Genomic DNA, 23,610 nt, shown 5'->3' on the forward strand with positions numbered 1-23,610 from the left:
TAGATGTATCCCTACTTAACAAAGTACCTCTACCTTAATACATTTACCCTGGTACCCCTTTCCTCTTCTCAACACTCCATATATCTTCTCGTTTTCTCTCAGCCACTTCTTTATTATGGTAGTAGTTTGTTAGTCTAATTTTCTCAAATTGGGCAAACTGCACACATTGAATTGCTTTAATTAATGAAATAAGGTTACCAATTAAGAGGTTCTGGGGTACTATTCCATTTCATCAATTTTTATCGCCTCTCTATCAATACATTGCATGAAAGTTTTTAGTTTACCTAAAGAATATACAATCTTATGTTGGAAGTACTTATTTTGTAAATTTGCAATTGTTCTGCCATGTGAAAAAATCCTTAACCACAATCGTCATGATCTAAATTGTATATCACATTCCAAAGCTTAAAGGGAAGTTGCAAGAAGCCAAGCTAAGCAGTGGTAGCTAACATGTTTTTTGCCTAATGCCTCATATGTTCTCTCTTTTTTTTATTTACATTTCAAATAATAACCTTCAAGGAAATCAAACAACTTTCGCACATGCCTAATTTAAATGCTTGTTTAATGTTTCTGATTTTGAAACAGAGGCGTGTGCACGCGGCATTGCGAAACATGATGGGTCTCACATAGGGTGGAGCAGCTCCAATATTCTCTTACATTTAGAGAAACATAGGATTAATGTGGTATTTATCTCTTAAGAAGAGTATGTCTTGTGTATTGTAATTTAACCTTAAAAAAATAACAATACAAATAAATAGTGAGTGAGGCGAACACATCAATTGGCGGTTTTGGAAACACCGCGATTAATAAAATGTTTTACCATTTAACCACTGTAGCTCCGATTAAAGTGATCTTGATTAGTTGCAATATGGGTAGTTATCCATGTTACTGCACATATTGCAATTACAAGCTGTGCCATAAGCCTTGTAGGTAAAACCTGCTTAATTTACTGGGGCAAAAAGGCCCCACAAGCACAGGACATGCAGATTTTGCTTCAAAGTTATTTCCTGATTAGTTTTTAATATCTGAACTTATGGTGCAGTCTGATGTTTGATAACTTAAGCAGAAAAGTAGCTTTGCTAAAATGTACTTAAGCCTACCTGGCTTAAAAATAGTTCTACCACTCATTGCATCTCCATAGTGGAAACACACACCCTTGGCTTGGAGAGGTGGCTTGTCTCTAGCCTCAGGAAAGGCCAATGGGCATTAGCTGCTGACCACTTAGCAGCCATTAGATATCCGGGAGTGGGACAGGAAAAGTTAGTAGGAAAAAGGGCAGCTTTCTCACTACCGTTTTCGACGTGGAGATGCAAAGAAGGGCTTCTCCTATTCACTAGGAGGACACTTGTAGACACCACATTCCTAGGCATAGTAGGGTAGGGGAGAAAACCAATTCTCCACCTCTCAAACTGCCAGTGCTTAAAATACACATGCTTGGGTGGGAGAGTTACCAACTCCAGTAAAATGGCTTGCTTCAGGCCTCAGAAAGGGCATATGGTGTTAGATAAGCCTTGCTAAGGGGTCAGCAGTTATCTGGGAGTTGGCAGAACAAAGGACAGCTTTAGTATTACCTCTTCACACAAAGAATAACTTGCATAATTGACTTTCGAACGTTTCCCAGAGACCCATGCCATGAAAACATCACTGATGAAATTTTGCTTGGGAAAGGGAGGCACAATTGTGAAGCACACAATGTTTGATGAATGAGACTAGCCATTTTGTTAGAATAGACCTTGAACGTGTGTTGAACTAGTTCAGTAAACTTTGCAGATGATAACATGTCAACATGAAAGAATGCTTGTGAAGATAAATTATCACTATTAATTTCCTCTACATTCAAAGCACGCAACATACAACTGAGGACGTACTTAACCTTATAAAAACGAGAGAAAAAAAAACTGAATGAACGCAGGGACACATTCCCTCAATAACAGTGAAGGCCAAAAAGGATTTTAGAACATAAAAAGGGCATTCCTAAACTGAAAATCACTGGCACGCTGAAAGAGTACACGATTCCAAGGAAGCCAAGGCTAGAAGGTTTTCATATACTCTTATGAATGCAAGGTAGGTCCTTCAATTTCCATTTGAGGACAGGAAAAGGGGGCTAGCATTTGTAAATGGAGTAAAGGCTTACTGAAATGGTGAAGCTTTGCAGTTATTCCGTGGAGCAAACACATTTTTGCATGAATTTGGCAGTTATAAAACGGACAAAGTATGCTAACATATTACAAATCAAAATAAAGTAACATGTAATAAATTCTCCTCACCAGAAAGTCTGTTTTGCTGTCTGGATAACATTTGCAGTCATCTCCACATCGATATAGTCATAGTGTAGCGTTCCGGGATCAGTTGATGAACCAGTTTCAGCCAGGAGAATTCCAATCCATCTTCCCATGCTTTCAGAAGACGAAGCCTTAAACAATCAGAAAAAAATATCAGATGCTGTTTATTGCACAACTCGTATAAGTCTCCTAAGAATTTGGGTTTGCTGATGAGATAGGGACATACTGCATCAGATTTGCTTGGATATTCTCTTGAGAACATAAGAGGATGTCTGAAGTATTTCAAAGGCTACATCAGACTTCACTGAATGTATTCACTAAGATAACAAGAATGAAATTGACAAGCTATAGCAGAGAGATTTCATTCCTGATGTAAGTTGTGATAAAGATCCAGCCCTTCTTGCAAAGAAGTAAAAGCTTAAACAAATGTTCTGAACACTACCTCTTAACCACAGGCAGAAATCAGTGAGGGGTATGTGATGCCTTACCGATTTGTTTTAGAAGTAAAACACCAAATGCATGTCATATAATTTTTTACTTCTTGGAGGCGATCCGAAACTCACACTTTGCACCGTACACTTTATATGCTAAAGCTTTACATAAACTCATAGGAAGCTGTATTAATTAAAACCTTTTCTAAATAAAAAGTAGTTGTGTTATTCCATTTACAAAAGTAATTTGTCAGGGAGCTTGAATAAACAAGTAAAACAATAGGTTACCATTCAGTGGTGGTAATAAAGTTGAACATATATGGGACAGGCTGTAAAATGTAACTTGAGTTCATACTAGGGCTATGAAGAAAACACGAATTACCTTCAGTAACAATATTTCTGGTGAATAAAATGGCTTTTTGCAGATTCATCACCCAATAAATATCCTCCCGAGTGGATTCGGAAGCCTGTCCACCAGCCAGGGGGCGCCACACAACTCCAATTGAAAATTGATCCACCTCCCTTGGGACTAGATCCTAATATATATATGGCACCATCTGACGTGCTGGTGACAGTTCTGTCTTTGTTTTCTGCAGCCCATCGAGGAATGAGGAGGGAACCAAGAGAGCGTTTATAAATGTGACAAAGCATACCTGGAGATGGTATCTCCAGTACTAACCCATCTGGGGATGAGGTTGGTGAGGAAATGTTTGAAAAGCAAAACCCTTAAGTCATACCACACTGCATGCCTGAGCCATGAGACATGGTTTTAAATAGTTGTGCAATGAAAACCAAGTGGTCTGAAAAATATCAGCTCCTGCTGAGAGCAGGAGCAGCTGACATGGCATACATTTATACAGATTGTGCATGAAGGCCAGCTGGAGGGTCTTTTATTGACAAGGCTTAAGAGTTCTTTATTAACAGAGTGATCCAAAATAAAATTGTATATTTGGTGATTGCCTTGACTTCCTTGGCTCCAGCAAAGGCCAGTTTGTCTTGTGTGGTCAAAGTTGTAAGATACAGCTCACCTGGGGTACAGTATATGTGGTGGGTTAGCTTATAGGCAAAGTAGACACGTCCTTCAGTAGAAAATAAGAGCAGGTGCAAAATAGCAGCCTTAGCAACACATACGGTTGAGGGGCGAAGTGCTGAAACTTTTCAAACTCTCACCCTCAGTCACAGATCTGGGTTGAATACATCATTATGTTGCTCACCATGCCACCCCATTTTGGACCGAGCCATATGCAAATCAGTCTTGACCCTGCACCCCATTGGAACAGGCCAGCCCGAACATCCAGGCAGATCGATGTTCTGACGGGATCCTTATTTTGGGTCATGGTTGCGGCCATCATTTTCTTCGATAGCAAGGCTCCTTTTAGGGTTCTCGAGTAAGTTTTACACAGCTTGGTCCTGTTTTTTTTAGGTGGATGGTTCTCTTACCTCTTATATTCGTGAACCTTTGACCCCCCTGGGCTTCTACGACAACGATTTACAAGTCGACCTCCGCTGCTTCTCCTTCCGCAACATTTTCCTCCACCTGCATGGGGTGATGCGCGCACCTCTGCTTCTCTCTAACTCTTAGAGTCTTCATGCGAATGCTGCACAGGCATTACAGTCCTTGCTTCAATGGTCCAACGGTAGGCACAGATTACAGACCGGATGATTGTCTTTTTATGAGTATTTACATAATTGAAAAGGTGTATTCTCCATTAAGCCATCCAGGGAGCCCCTCTGCACAGGCATTCTCTGAAAACCTCAAAAACCATTTATCTGCCTTCTTCTCTGGTCTTCTAAGTGAGTATCTCTTCAATTGTATCTATCTTCAAGTTTTCAACAATGTTCTCTGCAGTTTCTTTGCTATTTTCTTCAGCAAGCGTCCAGACCCAATGGTGGAAAAAAAGAATCTGAAGATGGCAACCACAGGTAGGAACTTCCAGAGGAAGTGCAACAACGTCACAGGGGACACTAAATGGAGGTATGTCGATGCTCAACAACGACACAAAAAAAAGGACGGGACAAAAACGTTCCTGGAGACAATTCCGGACCCAACCACTAGATGGCAGAATAAGGCACAGCATGTGAATCCAGAAAAGATTCATGTTGCAGAACTGCTGGCAATGGTGTGACCTGTTAAAATACAAAATATCCGCACAAAGGTGTGCACTGAAAGAAGCCATAAGAAGTTCGATGCCCAAATACTATTATGAACCAAGCCATCTTTTGAATATGTGAAAAATAATTTATTGATCAATAGATAGAAAATCGAAGAACCAAGTCATGAAGCACTCAAGAAGTCATTAAAAGATTTCCAGCAGGTTGAACAATTATAAAATATCATGAAAGTGGAGGGCACTCAGATTCAGTAAGGCAGAGATCAAAGAGGGTGTGTTCTATTACAGCAGCTAGGAGAACAGCTAGGTTAGAGAGTGCTAGCAGAAAGATGCCAAGCTGAACCAAAAACGTTTTAAAATGTAAAAGTGTACTTTAAAGGGTAGTTTACTGTATTAATTTCATATCTTTTTATTTGGCTTAAAAATATACATTCAAGTCTGAATTACATTTGAAAGAAAGTTGTTCCTCTTCCTAGGGACTAAACACAGAGCCTAAGCAAGGTGAAATATAACATTTACTAATTAATACATCAAAGCATGAAAGGTACATGTTTTATGTAGATTTCCACCGGGGCTTTTCTTATTTCAAAAGTACCCAGTTACTTCAAAATCATTGCATGCTGTCTTGGAATAATGTCCAGATACCCTTGGACATATGCCGTCATTCGCAGTCCGCAGCCCTTTAATACAGATTGTGTGTGCCTTTCTGGTGCCTCCCATAATAAAAATGGCTTCTTGAGCAATGGATTAAGAAATAATTCCTCAACAACCTTCAAGTACAGTTATCATCAATCAAGCTTTGCATGTATAGAAAGTAATGTCGCACCTCAAGTACCGCAACCTCCTGCCCATTCCGGAGCAGGCGAAAGGTTAAAGGATGCTTGGAGTCGAGGCCTGGAATGACTTCACATCCTCGGAGGGGGATGGAAACAATATGAGTCTTCAGATCCGTCCTGTCCTTGTGGAAAATGAGCTTATGATCTTTCACTCTGCACCAGCGTTCGCGCCAGCGGTTGTTGGATAGCACATTCAGATATCCTGTGAAACGAAAATAAAAAAAAATGTCAAGACAAAAATTAAAAGCCTGTTAAAACACTACATTCAATAGGAATTCCAAATGTAAACAAATGTTCGAGATCTAATCAACTATGTCAATTTTGGAAAGTATGTTGAGCAGTGACAGAGTTGTGTTTTTTTGCACCATAAACACCATAGAACAGAGTGAAGCCAGTGATTTTCCCACTGTGAAGCAGCATCAGCGGGAAGCATCTTTTGTTTTCCATAGTTACGTCAACAATTTGATTTCGATCTGGTTATTAACGACAGAGGCTTCCATTGGAGCCATACATAACTTTCCAATAACAAATCAATATGTTATAACCCCTTAAGTACAGAGTCTCCTGCACTTATCACACACGACCCTCAAGTTCTGAGCATTTTTTTTTTTTTTAAACATTTTTTGGACAGTTTATGCTTTCCACACCAGTAGCACACACCCTCCCCTTTCTCCTCCCAAAATCAGACATGCACTCAGATCCTTTCTTGCTAGTGGTCAGTCATGCCTCTTTGCCCATCCTTCTGTGTGGGAGCAGGGACCAATTAAGGTATAATTATGCTTTGTCCTGTTTATCTGGTCTGTAGGGAACTTTTTTTTTTTTTAACTTTCTTTCCTGCTCCTGTTGATAAAAGCTTCCCTTTTCATTTGCAGAGCATTCTTGCTCTGAGCTTGGCTGTAAACAAGGCTATAAATCAGGCTGTTATCTTGGTCACATTTGGTCTTTGTGGGCTCTCTGCACCCTCTCTCAGCTGCCTGGCTCCTGCCCTTGCTTGGCTTGGATTTTCTTTACCAAGTGTGCCTGCCTCTGTGGTACTGAGAGCAAGGGCGGAGGATAGCTTGTAACTGCTTATAGGCTAGGCACCAAGCTCTACCAGGGCTCCGCAATCCTCAAGAGACACTGCCCTTTTCTGCTCTATACTGGGATCCCACTCGCAGCTCCATCAGTGCACCTCAGTTCACACACTCCAAGCACTCCGCTGTGCCAGTGCCAGGAACCCCACATGCGTTGTCTGCCATAGCCCTTCAGTTCTTCCAGTCAGTATACAATGCTGCTCCAGTACTGGGACCTCGAGCGGAGCTCCATCAGTGCACCTCATTTCACACACTCCAAGCCCCTCAGCCATGCCAGAACCCCACACATGTCTGCCAGTCAGACCTCAATTCTTACAGTCAGAACACAGTACTGGGAGATCAGGCGCAACTCCATGAGTGCACCTCAGTTCTACTCTGGCAAGGTCACTTCCTTTCCTATACTGGGACACTGCTCACATAAAGTTCCATTACAGCAGATCAATTCTAATATTTAGTCCCACTGCCAAGCCAATACTGGACTCAAAAGAGCAAAACATAGCTCAGCCGGTGCACCTCAAGTCTAATATCCAACACCAATGTTGATGGGAACCACCACAGCTTCACCAGAATCCATCAATTCTAACATTCAGTGCACATTTCTTCTGAGGACTCCTCGCTTCTGTGCTTCAGCGGCAATGCCACTTCCATGCTTGGCCCCACTCGCTGCTTCACTATGGTACATTCAGGCTAACACCCGGCAACACTGGCATGCCAATACTAGGTTTCACACATAGCTCCATTAACATACCTCACTTCTGACCTTGTGTGCCCTTTACTATTCCAGTACTGCAGCCAACATACAATTCTGTCAGTGCACCTCAACACTAACCTGCAGCTCTCTATTATTCTAGTACCAAGAATTACACGGCGCTCCGTTTCTTGTTCCTCATCCCCTGCCTTTCTATTATGACAGCTCTGGGCCGGGACACAGCTCTGTCTATACCCCCAATCCTGATCTAAAGCGCCTCAATATTGTTGTATTGTGGTTCACATACAACTCTGCTAATGCACTTCCTGCTGTTCTGCAGTGCCCCTGCTTTTCCACACTCTGACTTCTGTTTGTGGATAGGGGGGGGAACCAATTACATCTATTCTTAGCTGTCATCTATGTTTGGAAGGGTCCGTTTAACCTATGTCGCTCCATTCTTGCCTTTACTCTGTTTACTCTGTTTTTTCTCTTTTCAGCTCCTAAAATCCACATTCGCTCTTTCTTTCAACAGTTTTTTTCTACTCCTCTCCCTTTTTTTTATTTTTTTATTTCCCTCTTCGTCTTGCTACCTCCTCTTTCAAACTCGCAAAAACATATTTCTTTCCTTGTTTCGTTCCTCTCTTTTTTCTTCATCAGGCGTTCATTCTTTCACAATTTTCTCTTCGCTTCATTCTTTCTTTGTCTGTTTTATTTACTCTTCCCTTTGACTTGTATGCGTCCTTTCACTTTTTTTTTTTAGATAGTTCATCCTTCATTTCTCTGGTGTTTTTCTTATCTTTATCTGCCAATACATGCTTTACGATAAATCCCTCTTTTTCTCATCTGTATGTGGAAGCCACAAATTACTTGTCGGGACCCGAAGTGTCAAAAGTGGTTTTCCCATTCTGTGTCTGTAGGAAATGTGTCAGGACATACATGCTGTGGTTTTTTCGCTGCTTGTTTCTCTCACCATCTCTCTTTTTCCTCTAATGTTCATTTTTCTTTCTTTTCACACTTCTTTCATTATTTTTTCTTCTTTATCTTTCGTTTGTTAGCTTTCTCCCCTTTTTCTTTTGTCTCACACGTTTGCTCCATTTCTTCTTAGTTGTGTTTTCTTTCTTTCTCCTCTTTATTTTATTTCTTTGTGACCTCTTCTTTCTTTCTTTCTTTTTTCTGTTTTATTCCTTTCGCTTCTCTTTTTCTGCCCCATCCGCTTTCTCACCTGTCGCCTAGTCAATACAGCAACAGGTGCAGTGGCACCAGGGCCCAGAGACCCATGGACCTCATGCAACTCTAATTACTGCTGTCCTTTCCTACCAAAATTGTAGTTAACCATTTTCCTTTCTTGCTCCAGGGCCCAACACCATTACTACGTCACTTGTCCTCTCCATCATTACTCCTGACTCCCTATTTCCTTTCACCCTCCAATCCGTCCCAAATGATATTTTTGTTTTGGTGTTTTGAGCATTACACTCTTAATATCAAAAGTTTATTTTTTATGAAGGTTTAAATGAAAATTGTATATGTTTTAAAATAGACGCAGAAGGTAAATGGAAGTGATTTAGTTAAATGCTGGGTCACTGGAATTATATGGCAAAAAAAGACGAAATTATGAAGCAGGGTTGACTAATTTATGTGGCAAGAAAAGTCCACGTATGAATTTACAATGCCAATAGCTCTAACTCAAGAAAATGCAAGACCTATTGCATTGACAAATGCTTGTTTTTTGTTGTTGGTGGGCTTAGACAGACCCCATTTGGTGTCTCTTGAGAGGTCGCTCTGTTTTCTCCATAAGCTCCCACCTTTCGTCACCATCTACAGATTCTTTTTTTTAATGTCTGTTGTTCCTTCCTTTCATCTCCTTGGTGGAGGTGGCTGGGTCGCGTGTGTAACAATAAATTTTTTCAAACTGAAAAACTACACCTACAGGAAAGAAACTATACATTTTCTTTTCAGGATTCACATGCTATGCATCGGTTTTGTAGCAGTTTGTTAATTTTGCGGGGGCTGGGCTGAAGATGAGCATTGATTGGTAAACAGATGTTGTAAGACCTTTCGTCCCACTTGTGCTTCTTTGTTCATGTGTATATCTAAACAGTAGTGACTTGTGAAGTCCAACACAGTTGCAGTGGTTAATGTGTAAATAAAAATGTGCTGGTGCTCAGAGATTTTCTCAAACTCACAGCTGCTGCAATTAAATGTACAACCACAGAATATTGAAGCATCGTAATCCTAAAAACCACTGCGGGCCTCCTAAATCTATTTACAGCCACTCCCTTCTCCTTCAGATCACTCTTGCAGCTTTCTGCTTTCTCCCTTTGTTACTCTTTTCAGCCTTTCTCTTCCTCCTTATTTTCCATTAGTGTATTTTTTTTGCATCAGGCATTGACTGCAAGCAAAAAAGTGCCAGCCCCCAAAAATAAGTGCTGGTGCCCCCCATCAGCAACCACCGGCTCAAATTAAGCACTGTGCTGATGACAACACTGCTGCCATACAAATTTCCTGTAATGTTGCATTTGCTAAGAAGGCAATGGTTGCTCCCTTCTTTCTTGGTGAATGTGCCCTGGGTGCTGAATACTCTGTGCTTTCCATCTTGTAATTGTGATTTTAGTTACAGGACTTCCCAGAAAACTGTCTGTAATTGAAACAAATAGTTGTTTAGTCTTTGTTTCGTTTTGTCTTTTTAATGTAGTACATTATGGCGAGTCTAATGTGTGCAATGTTTTTTCTGTGTGTCTTTGGATTTTGGAAAAAACTTGGAATTTGAACACTTTGATTCATGTGAAAGTGTGATATTAATTTTGGCAAGAACTGCGGATCTGTACTCATGACAATCCTGCACCTGAAGGTATGGTTCTTTTAGCGTGAGTGCCTGCAATTCACTCACGCTGCGCAGAGAAGGTATAGCCACCACGACTGCATTCTTCAAAGTCAGCATTTGTAATGATGCCTTGTGCAAAGGTTCGAAGAAACTGTGTGAGTGCCACATTTAGATTACATTTGGGTGCAGGGACCTTTCTTGGTGGCGCTATTCTTTTAGCTCCCTCCAAGAACCTCTATTACTGGTGCTGTGAAAAAGCTTCTTCCAATATGACCTCTTGTGTAAGCCACTATTGCTGCTACATGTGCTTTTAAAGAAGCATGTCAGTTTGCATTCCAGAAGATGTGTCAGATATTTTAACTCAGTTGTGCCCCTTGTGTTTTTCCTTACTAGCCCATTCCTAAAACAAATTTCTGCCAGATAACACTTTCTTGTTGTTGTCTTCCTTGCTTCTCTTAGTATAACTATGGTGTTTTCCAGCAGCTTTAAATGTCCGAATTCTATGTTCTCGGGCGCCATGCTGCTAAGTTTAAAACCTCTGGTTCAGGGTGTAGCACCATAGATGTCATTTAGGGGTCGCAGCTGAGACCCGACTTGCCCCTTGAGACCCGCTGCACTTCATCTGCGATCTCTGGCCTCAATTGTGGCAAAATAAATGCCAGGAACACAGGGATAGCTTGTCCGTATGGGAGTTGTTTGGGGCTCCTCCACTTTTCTTTTATTATGTCATTTTGTTTATTACACTGCTAGTGAATAATATCACATTATTCAGTACTGTTGTAATTTTAAAAAAAGTACAATTAGCTGGAATATCATTCTCCCTTACAGATGAGTTAAGCAAAAATGCTTTTAAATGTCTATTGTGTGTGTGCTTGTGGATGATTGTGTGTAAATGTGAGAAACCATGTGCATATATGTAAATGTGTGTGTAAGTATGGGTGTGTGAGAGCAAGTAAAAGTCAAGTAGCATGTGATGTTGCATCCGCTACCCCTGGTACTTTGGTGAATTGACTTCCATGTGTAGTACCCTTCCTTTTTCCATTGACAACAGATCCTGTTGATTTGGTAGTTTCTGAAAGGTCCCTTGTGCTAGTTCTATAAGCTCTCAGAACTATGTCTGTCTGGCCCACTACGAGGCAATCAGTATTAGTGTCATCCTGTTTATCGTGCATTTGCTAATCACCCTATGTAACTGTGGAATCGGAGGAAAAGCATACACAAATGTCCCTAACCAGTCTATCAAAAGAGCATTCACTAGGGATTGTTTGTATGGTTCTCTGGAGGCAAAGCTTTGGTATTCTGCATTCAGTGGTGTGGCGATACAGATCTAGTTCTGGTGTTCCCCATTTCTGAAAAATCATGCTGACTATATTTTGGTTTAGCTCCCATCCATGGGACCATGACACTTGTCCGCTCAGTCTATCCACCTCTATATTACCTTTCCCTGAAAGATGAAGTGCTATGATTTCTCTAATTGTCCACTTCCAGAGTTCTTGAGCTAGTTTTGACAGGGGCAGAGATTGGGTTCCTCCCTGTTCATGCACAATAGTGTGACTGGCACAAGTGTCTCTCAGGGCAGTGGTTGGGATTCCATTCACCAGTAGGTGGTGGAAGTGTCTACTTCCCTCTGGAATCTCCAACTCACCTGTTGGGCCCTGTTTCCAGTTGAAGGCTATGAAGACCTCCTCATCTGAGGAGTCATCTCCCATGGCTACACTGGTTACCCCTGGAATTTTGTTCTGGGGTTTGTTTTTGGGACAAGAAGCGTCCTTGGTGTGGTGCCCAGACTGTTTACAGTTGTGGCACCATGCCTTAGTGGCATCCCAGTTCTTACCCTGGTACCCACCTTTGTTTTGGGTTGTGTCTTGGGGCCCACCCACCTGTTCTGGTTTTTGGGGGCCTACAGAGGACTCCTTTTCTTTGTTTCTAGTGTCACCCACTTTCTCCTGGGGAGTTTTTGTAACCCCTTTCTTTTGGTCACCCCCAGTGGAAGTTTTGGTTACCCTAGTCTTGACCCAGTGGTCTGCCTTCTTTCCCAATTCTTGGGGAGAAATTGGACCTAGGTCTACCAGATACTGATGCAACTTTTCATTGAAGCAGTTACTTAAAATGTGTTCTTTCATAAACAAATTATAAAGCCCAACATAGTCACACACTTCATTTCCAGTTAACCAACCATCTAGTGTTTTTACTGAGTAGTCTACAAAATCAACCCAGGTCTGGCTCGAGGATTTTTGAGCCCCCCTGAATCTAATTCTATACTCCTCAGTGGAGAATCCAAAGCCCTCAATCAGGGTACCCTTCATGAGGTCATAAGATTCTGCATCTTTTCCAGAGAGTGTGAGGAGTCTATCCCTACACTTTCCAGTGAACATTTCCCAAAGGAGAGCACCCCAGTGAGATCTGTTCACTTTTCTGGTTACACAAGCCCTCTCAAAAGCTGTGAACCACTTGGTGATGTCATCACCATCTTCATATTTAGTTACAATCCCTTTAGGGATTTTCAACATGTCAGGAGAATCTCTGACCCTATTTATGTTGCTGCCACCATTGATGGGTCCTAGGCCCATCTCTTGTCTTTCCCTCTCTATGGCTAGGATCTGTCTTTCCAAAGCCAATCTTTTGGCCATCCTGGCTAACTGGATGTCCTCTTCACTGGGGCTATCCTCAGTGATTTCAGAGGTGTTGGTCTCTCCTGTGAGGGAACCAGCATCTCTGACTATTATTTTTGGAGTCAGGGTTTGAGGGACCCTGTTCTCCCTAGATAGGACTGGTAGGGGGGAATTGTCCTCCAAGTCACTATCCTCTTCCTCTGAGTTGCCACCCTCAGAGGGGTTGGCCTTTTCAAACTCTGCCAAAAGCTCCTGGAGCTGTATTTTGGTAGGTTTGGGGCCCATTGTTATTTTCTTTATTTTACAGAGTGACCTTAGCTCCCTCATCTTAAGATGGAGGTAAGGTGTGGTGTCGAGTTCCACCACAGTCACATCTGTGCTAGACATTTTGCTTCTAAAAGTTGGAATACTTTTTAAAGAATCTAAAACTGTTTCTAGAATCTAATTTCAAACTTTTAACAAACTTTTAAACTCTAAAAGACAATGCTAAACAGGGACTTAACACACAAGGCCCTAGCAGGACTTTTAAGAATTTAGAAAAATTTCAAATTGCAAAAATGAATTTCTAATGACAATTTTGGAATTTGTCGTGTGATCAGGTATTGGCTGAGTAGTCCAGCAAATGCAAAGTCTTGTATCCCACCGCTGCCACCAATGTAGGAAGTTGGCTCTGTATGTGCTATTTCAAATTAAGGAATAGCATGCACAGAGTCCAAGGGTTCCCCTTAGAGGTAAAATAGTGGTAAAAATAGATAATACTAATGCTCTATTTTGTGGTAGTGTGGTCGAGCAGTAGGCTTATCCAAGGAGTAGTGTTAAGCATTTGTTGCACATACACAAGACAATAAATGAGGTACACACACTCAGAGACAAATCCAGCCAATAGGTTTTTATATAGAAAAATATCTTTTCTTAGTTTATTTTAAGAACCACAGGTTCAAATTCTACATGTAATATCTCATTCGAAAGGTATTGCAGGTAAGTACTTTAGGAACTTCAAATCATCAAAATTGCATGTATACTTTTCAAGTTATTGACAAATAGCTGTTTTAAAAGTGGACACAGTGCAATTTTCACAGTTCCTAGGGGAGGTAAGTATTTGTTAGGTTAACCAGGTAAGTAAGACACTTACAGGGCTTAGTTCTTGGTCCAAGGTAGCCCACCGTTGGGGGTTCAGAGCAACCCCAAAGTCACCACACCAGCAGCTCAGGGCCGGTCAGGTGCAGAGTTCAAAGTGGTGCCCAAAACACATAGGCTAGAATGGAGAGAAGGGGGTGCCCCGGTTCCGGTCTGCTTGCAGGTAAGTACCCGCGTCTTCGGAGGGCAGACCAGAGGGGTTTTGTAGGGCACCGGGGGGGACACAAGCCCACACAGAAATTTCACCCTCAGCGGCGCGGGGGCGGCCGGGTGCAGTGTAGAAACAAGCGTCGGGTTCGCAATGTTAGTCTATGAGAGATCTCGGGATCTCTTCAGCGCTGCAGGCAGGCAAGGGGGGGGTTCCTCGGGGAAACCTCCACTTGGGCAAGGGAGAGGGACTCCTGGGGGTCGCTTCTCTAGTGAAAGTCCGGTCCTTCAGGTCCTGGGGGCTGCGGGTGCAGGGTCTCTCCCAGGCGTCGGGACTTTAGGTTCAAAGAGTCGCGGTCAGGGGAAGCCTCGGGATTCCCTCTGCAGGCGGCGCTGTGGGGGCTCAGGGGGGACAGGTTTTGGTACTCACAGTATCAGAGTAGTCCTGGGGTCCCTCCTGAGGTGTCGGATCTCCACCAGCCGAGTCGGGGTCGCTGGGTGCAGTGTTGCAAGTCTCACGCTTCTTGCGGGGAGCTTGCAGGGTTCTTTAAAGCTGCTGGAAACAAAGTTGCAGCTTTTCTTGGAGCAGGTCCGCTGTCCTCGGGAGTTTCTTGTCTTTTCGAAGCAGGGGCAGTCCTCAGAGGATGTCGAGGTCGCTGGTCCCTTTGGAAGGCGTCGCTGGAGCAGGATCTTTGGAAGGCAGGAGACAGGCCGGTGAGTTTCTGGAGCCAAGGCAGTTGTCGTCTTCTGGTCTTCCGCTGCAGGGGTTTTCAGCTAGGCAGTCCTTCTTCTTGTAGTTGCAGGAATCTAAATTCTTAGGTTCAGGGAAGCCCTTAAATACTAAATTTAAGGGCGTGTTTAGGTCTGGGGGGTTAGTAGCCAATGGCTACTAGCCCTGAGGGTGGGTACACCCTCTTTGTGCCTCCTCCCAAGGGGAGGGGGTCACAATCCTAACCCTATTGGGGGAATCCTCCATCTGCAAGATGGAGGATTTCTAAAAGTTAGAGTCACTTCAGCTCAGGACACCTTAGGGGCTGTCCTGACTGGCCAGTGACTCCTCCTTGTTGCTTTCTTTGTTCCCTCCAGCCTTGCCGCCAAAAGTGGGGGCCGTGGCCGGAGGGGGCGGGCAACTCCACTAAGCTGGAGTGCCCTGCTGGGCTGTGACAAAGGGGTGAGCCTTTGAGGCTCACCGCCAGGTGTCACAGCTCCTGCCTGGGGGAGGTGTTAGCATCTCCACCCAGTGCAGGCTTTGTTACTGGCCTCAGAGTGACAAAGGCACTCTCCCCATGGGGCCAGCAACATGTCTCTAGTGTGGCAGGCTGCTGGAACCAGTCAGCCTACACAGCTAGTTGGTTAAGTTTCAGGGGGCACCTCTAAGGTGCCCTCTGGGGTGTATTTTGCAATAAAATGCACACTGGCATCAGTGTGCATTTATTGTGCTGAGAAGTTTGATACCAAACTTCCCAGTTTTCAGTGTAGCCATTATGGTGCTGTGGAGTTCGTGTAAAACAGACTCCCAGACCATATACTCTTATGGCTACCCTGCACTTACAATGTCTAAGGTTTTGCTTAGACACTGTAGGGGCACAGTGCTCATGCACTGGTACCCTCACCTATGGTATAGTGCACCCTGCCTTAGGGCTGTAAGGCCTGCTAGAGGGGTGTCTTACCTATACTGCATAGGCAGTGAGAGGCTGGCATGGCACCCTGAGGGGAGTGCCATGTCGACTTACTCATTTTGTTCTCACCAGCACACACAGGCTTGTAAGCAGTGTGTCTGTGCTGAGTGAGGGGTCTCTAGGGTGGCATAAGACATGCTGCAGCCCTTAGAGACCTTTCTTGGCATCAGGGCCCTTGGTACTAGAAGTACCAGTTACAAGGGACTTATCTGAATGCCAGGGTGTGCCAATTGTGGATACAATGGTACATTTTAGGTGAAGGAACACTGGTGCTGGGGCCTGGTTAGCAGGGTCCCAGCACACTTCTCAGTCAAGTCAGCATCAGTATCAGGCAAAAAGTGGGGGGTAACTGCAACAGGGAGCCATTTCTTTACACATAGTACTTGTATTGTCTGTTTGGATCAATATTGCTTTCCCCAATAGTACTTTCGGAAAGGCTCTTAAGGCTAGGAAAACAGTTTTTAATTCCAGGATATTAATGTGTTTTACCACATCCTGTTCTTTCCAGACTCCTCATACCTTGAGTGTTCCCATATGAACTCCCCAACACATGTGAGGTGCCTGTTGTATTTGTCACCATTGGAGTTGGTTGTGCAAATTTTCTCTCCTGTGGTATATGTGACCCATTCTACACACTACCTTCTCCTGTACCTTCTGCGTAACAACCGCTAGATCTTCCCAACTTCCTGTTGCTTGTGACCATTGGTTTTGTAACCAGGCCTGTTTTGGTCTCATGTGAAGTCTTGTACATGGGATTAAAGGGATACATGATCCCATTTCCCAAATAGCTCCCTCACTGACCTCACTGGCAGGGCTTGCCCCTTGTGGTAGAGCTGAATTCCATCGATAGTGACTGAGTTCCTTTTCATTGAGAAGCATCTTCCCTTGGATTCAGTTGCTACTCGCTCCCAGAAATATTTTTTTATTGTTCTGGTTTTGGAGATGACTTCTCCATGTTTATTGAGAACCCCAATGTGAATAAAGTCCTCATTACCTGATATATATGTTCCCTACACTTGTTGTAGGAGTTTGCTCTTACTAACCAGATGCCCAGGCAAGGATAGACATGTATGCCTTCTCAAGTGTGCTGCTACTGCTGCTAGACACTTTGGAAACACTCTTGCTACAGATGGTATCCTATACCCCTGTACTGTGAACTGGCAGTGAATCTTGTTCACCACAAATCTTAGGTACTTTTTGTGCTGTACATTCATTCAAATGTGTAGGTAGGAGTCCTGTAAGTTTATAGTTGCCACAAAATCCCCTTTTTTACAATTGTAGCATGATCTCATGAAATGTTGTCATCTTAAATGTTTGCGTCTTGATAAGCTTGTTTATCAATCTGAGGTCTAGAACTGGTCGTGGAAATTAGGAAATATGTTGAGTTATTACCCTTGTTGATTTTTTTTTGTCTTGGTACTGTTTGTATTGCTTTTTTTCTCTAGCAATTCCTTTACCTCCTTGAGGAGACAAGACGTTTCTTCTTTGGAATGTAGCTTATTATTTGGTGCCCTTGCTAGTGGAATCTTTTGTAATTCTGTGCATTATCAAAACTGTATCATGCTCAGTATCCATTTAGATTTGTACCTCTGCCTTCTACTGGTGTTGTGTGTAGGAGTCCTTCATCCTTGTTCATGCCTCTCACTGGTGGTGTTCGTGAGAGGCTGCAGGTCTTTGTCAAGTCACTTATTTTTTGGGGTTGAGGCTCCTCTGTGTGGCTGGCCCCTTCCTCCTGGTTTTCTCCAAAAGGACAGGCCTCCTTTCTGTTGGTACTGCCAACTCGTGTTGAGGCTGGTTGGTTGCCTCCCTTGGAAGCTCTGATGGGATGTTCCTGCCTGAAAACTTCCTCTCCCTGCAGGTCTTCACAACGGTACTGTCCCCCTACACATTCCTCCATGAACATACAAGGATCCTCTAGATTTTATCATTTCTTTATCCTTCTTTAATTGGTTAAGTGTGTTGTCAACCATGCTCCCAAACAACTGCTACTCGTTGAATGGGGTGTTGAGAATCTTAACCTGTGCACTTCTGGCTTGAATCCTGAAACTCTCAGCCAAGAATGGTACCTGATGACCATTATTTGTCAATTTGATGTGTCCACCACATCAAATGTAGATTTTAGGCATGGGTTGGCGATGTTCTTGCCACTTTTGACTAAGCGTTGAGCCCTTCTTCTATATAGTTCAGGATGGTGCTTTATCCATTCTCCCACTTCCTTCCACTGTTGGCGTGAATGACGGTTAAGTAGGGCATTAGAATGTGCAATGTGCCACTGATTAGCTGCACTGTGTTCAAACTTCCTACTCATGAGGTCCATCCTCTTGCTCTCCTTATCTGGAAGGGGCCCTGACTGAAAGTCTTTCGGTGACTTGGATCTTTTGTGTCCTCCTGCCCTGTTCCTTTTGAGGGATCAGAGGGGCTCCTTGCCTCTGGTGTGCCTTCAGTCAGCGAATGCTTTGTCACTGAGGCTCCCTTTGATGCCCTGCATCAGATTCTCGGGACTCAGACATTTTCTTCCAGGACAATGGTTCTCCTACCTTGGATCGCTATCATTTTGGCTGCCTGGTCCTCAACGATCCACAGATCTGCGTCAGATGTTTTACCCTTGGTTTCTTCGGCAATGTTTTTCCTCCTTTCACTTGAGATCCAGGTCTCTGAGGGATGAAGTTGTCTGTTGCCCCTACATGTGATGGTGGGTTCTCTCTCACCCTCAGTCTTAGATGTGAACACGGAATAGGCATAGCAATCTTCCCTGCTTGACGGACAGGCCAAAGTTGCAGACCAGGTGTTTGCCCTTCTTCAAGAACTTGTGGTGGAAACTTTTGCAGAACTTGACTGGTGTCTTCTTCATTACTCTGTCCAGGGAGCCCCCTGATTGGGAACTCTCAATCAGTCAAGGAAATTCACCCGCTTCTCCAGAATTCTCATCCAGCACTGCTTTGTTGGTCTTATCTTTTCAGCAACCTTCTTCCAAACTTCTTCCTCATATTGGAAGTCCTTCACTAAGCATCCAGAGCCAACAGCAGAAAAAAAGAATCTTAAGATGGTGACCAAATTTGGGAGCTACTGGAGGAAGCAGGATGACATCACAAGAGACACCAAATGGGGGTCTGTCGATGTCCACCAACAACAAAATACAAAAAATAGAAGGACTACAAAACGGTGACGAATTCCAGACCCAACAACTAGATGGCAGAATAATGCACAGCATGTGGATACAGAAAAGATTCACACATAAAAAAAAGTTCTTCCAGATACTCCCTGCTACATAACTAAAGCCCTACTATGGACAGCCTTTACCTGTATCCAAACCCTGACAGTCACTGAACCTACATTGAGAAATGAAGTGGATATACATAGAAACGTGGATACTGTTAACACTGTTTACTCTATGAGGAGAGTTCACTCTGTACCAAATCATCTACTAAGAGCAGTGTACTCTATGCAAAACTTGTCCAAAGAGCAAATATCCACTTTAAAAAACCAAGGTCTGAAGGTGCTAAAGATCATAGCACCAGCAGCCTTCATACTGTGCTGAATACTTTACAGACAGTCCATCTTCTGAAGCAAAACAAGCACAATGTTAATACCTGGTGCACAGTCTTCTACGTTAAGTAGAAATTGCAGTGCTGAGATGATCCTGCCTAATAACCCAAGGCTGCTTACAGTACTTAGTATGTGGTACATAAAAGCTTTGTTCTGCTCGAAACTTTTTCTGCAGTATCAAAAAACCTGTGTGGAATATAATGAACACAAGTCGTCACCTGCACACACAGTTACTCTTCAATACAAAGATTTATAACGTGCTTAATACCTCTACCCACCTATGGTGCATCAGGAGCACAGGCGCTTTTGTAAACACTTACACTGATTGGCTGGACACAGGCTGTACACAATTAGGTAGAAAAGTAATATGCTAGTTACTTGCCACTAAGTCAGTGAATCAGAATTTACTTTATTTAGTGAATTACAAACCATAAAGGTACACACAAAAGATCAACCAAGTCATTAAAAATAGTCAAAATATTAACAACACCTACAAGTAATTAATATAAACACAAAACAACCTGCCACTGCAAAAACTATAAAGCAAACTAACACTCATTGGCTGACGTAGTCAGTGATGTCATCAATGATGTAATTCAAGATGTCATCAGCAATGTCATAAATGCAGTCATAGAACACTTGTCATGAGGGATGTAATATGTGAGGTCATAAGCAGTGCATGGCGTCGGTAAAAGTAATAGTTTGCGCTGCAAAATATACCTGGTGAATTTCCATTTGTTTTTTAGTTCAAAATGTTAATGTAGTCACTAACATTCACCTACCTATAACGTAACTGGTAGCTTTGTTTTTATTCAGTGAATGTATATATTTAGATATATATTTTTATAGAAGAGTAAATGCATGAAACATATTGACTAATGTGCTGATCAGATATTGCTTCAAGTGTAATTAATGTTTTAAGGCTCACAACTCTCCTTATTTTGCCTTTCTGGTAGTGTTACTGGTAACTATGAAAATGCAGAAATTGGATGTCATTCTAAAGGTTGTGAAATCTGTAGGCCTTTTCATGGTGTAAAATGCTGTTAGTCCTATTGGGTTCAGACTTGTAGCCTGAATGGCACACAAGCGGTCGTAAGCCAGCATAAATGTCTGCTGATGCAGTGTGCTTTTTTATTTAATTATTTTTATTATTTTAACACTGGCTATTTATTTTGGATGCACCCTATGCTGCCCAGTTAGATTTTCCAGCTGATTTATTAAGTTGCAGTTTTAAAGTTTTTAAAGTGACATTGTAACAATGCAGTTTCCTATGATGTGATTTATTATTGTGCCTATTACAAACAATACTACAAAAAAAACATTGAGCAGCTGGGAGGCTTGTTAAAAATAATCACTAGTAAAACAGCCACGTCAATGATATTTTTTACATTTATAGTTTTTACTGTAGGCAGAGGATGGCCATGTTTAGGTGACAGCATATTTTCCTTTTTATTTTTGTGGTATGCTTGCAATAAAATGAACAAATTAAAAAATTAACAATCGCACCAACCTGCCAAGGCAAAACCTATTGGCTTTGCCCAGGTTTTTTTAGCTTGAGTATAGCAGCGCGCAAGCGCTGCTTTTCCGATGTGTTGGTATGTACCTGGGCTTTTAACCACGCCCATCACTATCACTCCTTCATGCACCTGCCCTTCAAAAATCCTCCTTTATGTCCGTTGGTAAATGCTTTACGTTTGTCCCTCCTTGGGGCGGTTTGGTTACCGCCTTGGACATCGCCCCTGGTACATGGATAATTGCACTGTTGCCGATACGTTTGACTGAGAGCAAACTTTTTTTTGTGAGCTGCTTCATGCTTATGCCGTGGCGCTTTGAATCGGCTTTCTGATTTGAAACTGTATTACTTTTTATTTTAAATTTATGTGGCAATAAAGGTTAGGAGTTTACAACCCTAATAGCTGTACCTCGAGCAAATGTAAGACCCATTGCATTGCACATGCTTGTTAGACTAAGCATTACATTTGCCCAATCCTATCACATTTGATTTAATCTTATGATCCTGGCAGTGATCTCAAACAACAATGCTTTTGTTTTTCTTTTACAAAGTAGGCCATTCAGTCTACCTCTGTTTGGAAGGAAATATCCGGTAACCGTACAACAATCCTTATTAGTTCCTTGTACACCTTGTTCTCCAAAACGAAACACACAGATTACTAACGAAACACACAGATTACTTTAAGGGACCTGATTTACAGCAAATATTGAATGAAAGAAATAACTGAAAAATCAACTGCACTATTCCATTTATGTTCTACTTTAATATTTTTAAATCACATCTTCCTTAGGAAATTGTTTTTTGGTACGCGATAGAGATGAACTAATATGAATAACTAGAAACTGACAGCAAGCCAAATCGGGAGTTTATTACATCGTACAGTAGACTAAAACAGAGGTTTTCACAACTCTCTCTGAGAGCAGGGGAGGTCTGGAATAATTCTTAAATATAAGATATTTCAATTCCAAAGCTTCCAGGCTTGACACAAAAACCTAATTTCCCCTTCCCACCCGAGACAATCATCAGCAAAGCTTACTGGTGAATCTTAGTTTCCAACCTCAGCTGCAGCAGTGGAAACCCTTGCAAACATCTGAATAGAATGCGTAAGAATTTGGAAGAGATAGTTGTAGACGACCTTCTGGAATAGAATCAAATTTATTCTTCTCATTGCCAGGCATGTCTTACCTCTTGAGCACACTGTAGCCAGGCAAGCTGAACTTCTACGACTGACACAAAAAAACAGACAATCTGTGCATTACCGAGTGTGCCCAGTAATACTTTTAATACTTTACAGTGTTCCTTTTCTATGGATGAGAAAACTCTTTATTACAGTTGTTGTAAATGATGGAATATGGTCTGGTCAAAAGCCCCATTTTGGGTCACAAAGTGGAGTTTGTTATGCCAAAATACCCCAATATTATGGCATGTAAAATTGGTGCATTAGTGAAATAAGGAGCGGCTGCTTGAAGCAGGATCTGACTGCACTTCATGGGGGGGGTGGGGGAGGGGGGAAGAGAGATCCTCCTGCAGGCAGGTGCAGTGAGCTAGAACCCCTGCCTGCATGCAGATGCCTACCTGAGGGGTCCATAGCACCGCCCTCACGAGGTACACTGAACGTGCACAGCCCTTTATCGTGCACAGTTGGTGCGCCTCATCGGAGTTTCCTTGCCTCAGCAACTGCGCCTATAATGGGGTGCTGATTTACATGGGGCTATGCACCTGTACAGATTAGATAATGCCCTCTTAAAACAGCACCTTCCCTGTACGACACATCTGTTGTGTCCTCAGGCCACGGTACATATTATGGCACCAGACTGTACATCTGCGTTTGTAACAAATTTTAAAACAAACATCACATTCTGCTCCCATTTTTCTTGGTTTGCCCATTCTTACAGGAGTCATTAAATTCTAATTTTATATACTGACTGGTATAATAGACGTTGGAACAGCACGTGAGTGTAGGGGAGATCACAGCATTGTGAATACTCAAATGTTGAAAACATCCATTAGTGACATAAAACCTAAGGTCCAGTCAAGACCTGGGTTTGCAAACGAAGACCCTCTCTGGGAAAGGTGTGTCTCACATCTTTGTGAACTCTGAAAGAATCTGTTCTTATTGCACTTTTTATAGCATCCTACAGTCATTAAACTGGATTATCCCCACACCACACCCCCATGTGGTTTTTGTACGTAATTTGTCACCGAGAGGCCCAGGAATTAGAAGAGACCGCGTGCAAACCTTTTCACCAACTGCCTCAAGGAGAAAGTTTTGTTTAGAATGTAACTCATACCTAGAAAACTTACAACATGAAAATATAATGCAACAGAACTACATTTACTTAGCATTGCAACTGTTCTTGTGTAAAGCGATTTAACGCCTAGTGTGTTTAGCAAATGTCACATGAAACTGCAACCACATAAAAGCACGTACTAAATAAATCTAATCTAAGGAAGCCTAAAGCCTGGCCCTGGCTGCAGGTACCATCTAATTGCACTGTATGCTCAAAATAGTGTATTGGGTTTTCTTCTTAGATGCAAATTATAACATTGTCGAAGGATAATAATCTTAGGTTACGATTGATTGGCGCAGGTCAATTTTGTTTTACTTTCAAACGTTTTAACAGGTTTCCAAGGCAGACACTCCAGTATTAGGACTGCAATGATAACAGATGGTGTGGGGGCTGGCCACAGAACACAGGAAAAATAGTACAGTTGGGATGAGTCAGGAAAGCGT

General features: G+C 42.5%; 1 protein-coding gene across 2 annotated transcripts in view; it reads right to left on the reverse strand.

Moving 5' to 3' along the window:
- Positions 1–23,610, reverse strand: part of AFAP1 (actin filament associated protein 1) — a 482,665-nt gene that overhangs the window by 113,749 nt on the left and 345,306 nt on the right. For both annotated transcript variants that reach the window (XM_069203306.1, XM_069203299.1), the window contains exons 10-11: positions 5,651–5,862; positions 2,268–2,413 (exon numbers count right to left, since the gene is read on the reverse strand). In XM_069203306.1, the coding sequence (XP_069059407.1) occupies positions 2,268–2,413; positions 5,651–5,862 (358 nt within the window). The remainder of the gene's footprint in view (positions 1–2,267; positions 2,414–5,650; positions 5,863–23,610) is intronic.

Source organism: Pleurodeles waltl, chromosome 1_2 (assembly GCF_031143425.1).
Source record: "Pleurodeles waltl isolate 20211129_DDA chromosome 1_2, aPleWal1.hap1.20221129, whole genome shotgun sequence".
Taxonomy (NCBI): domain Eukaryota; kingdom Metazoa; phylum Chordata; class Amphibia; order Caudata; family Salamandridae; genus Pleurodeles; species Pleurodeles waltl.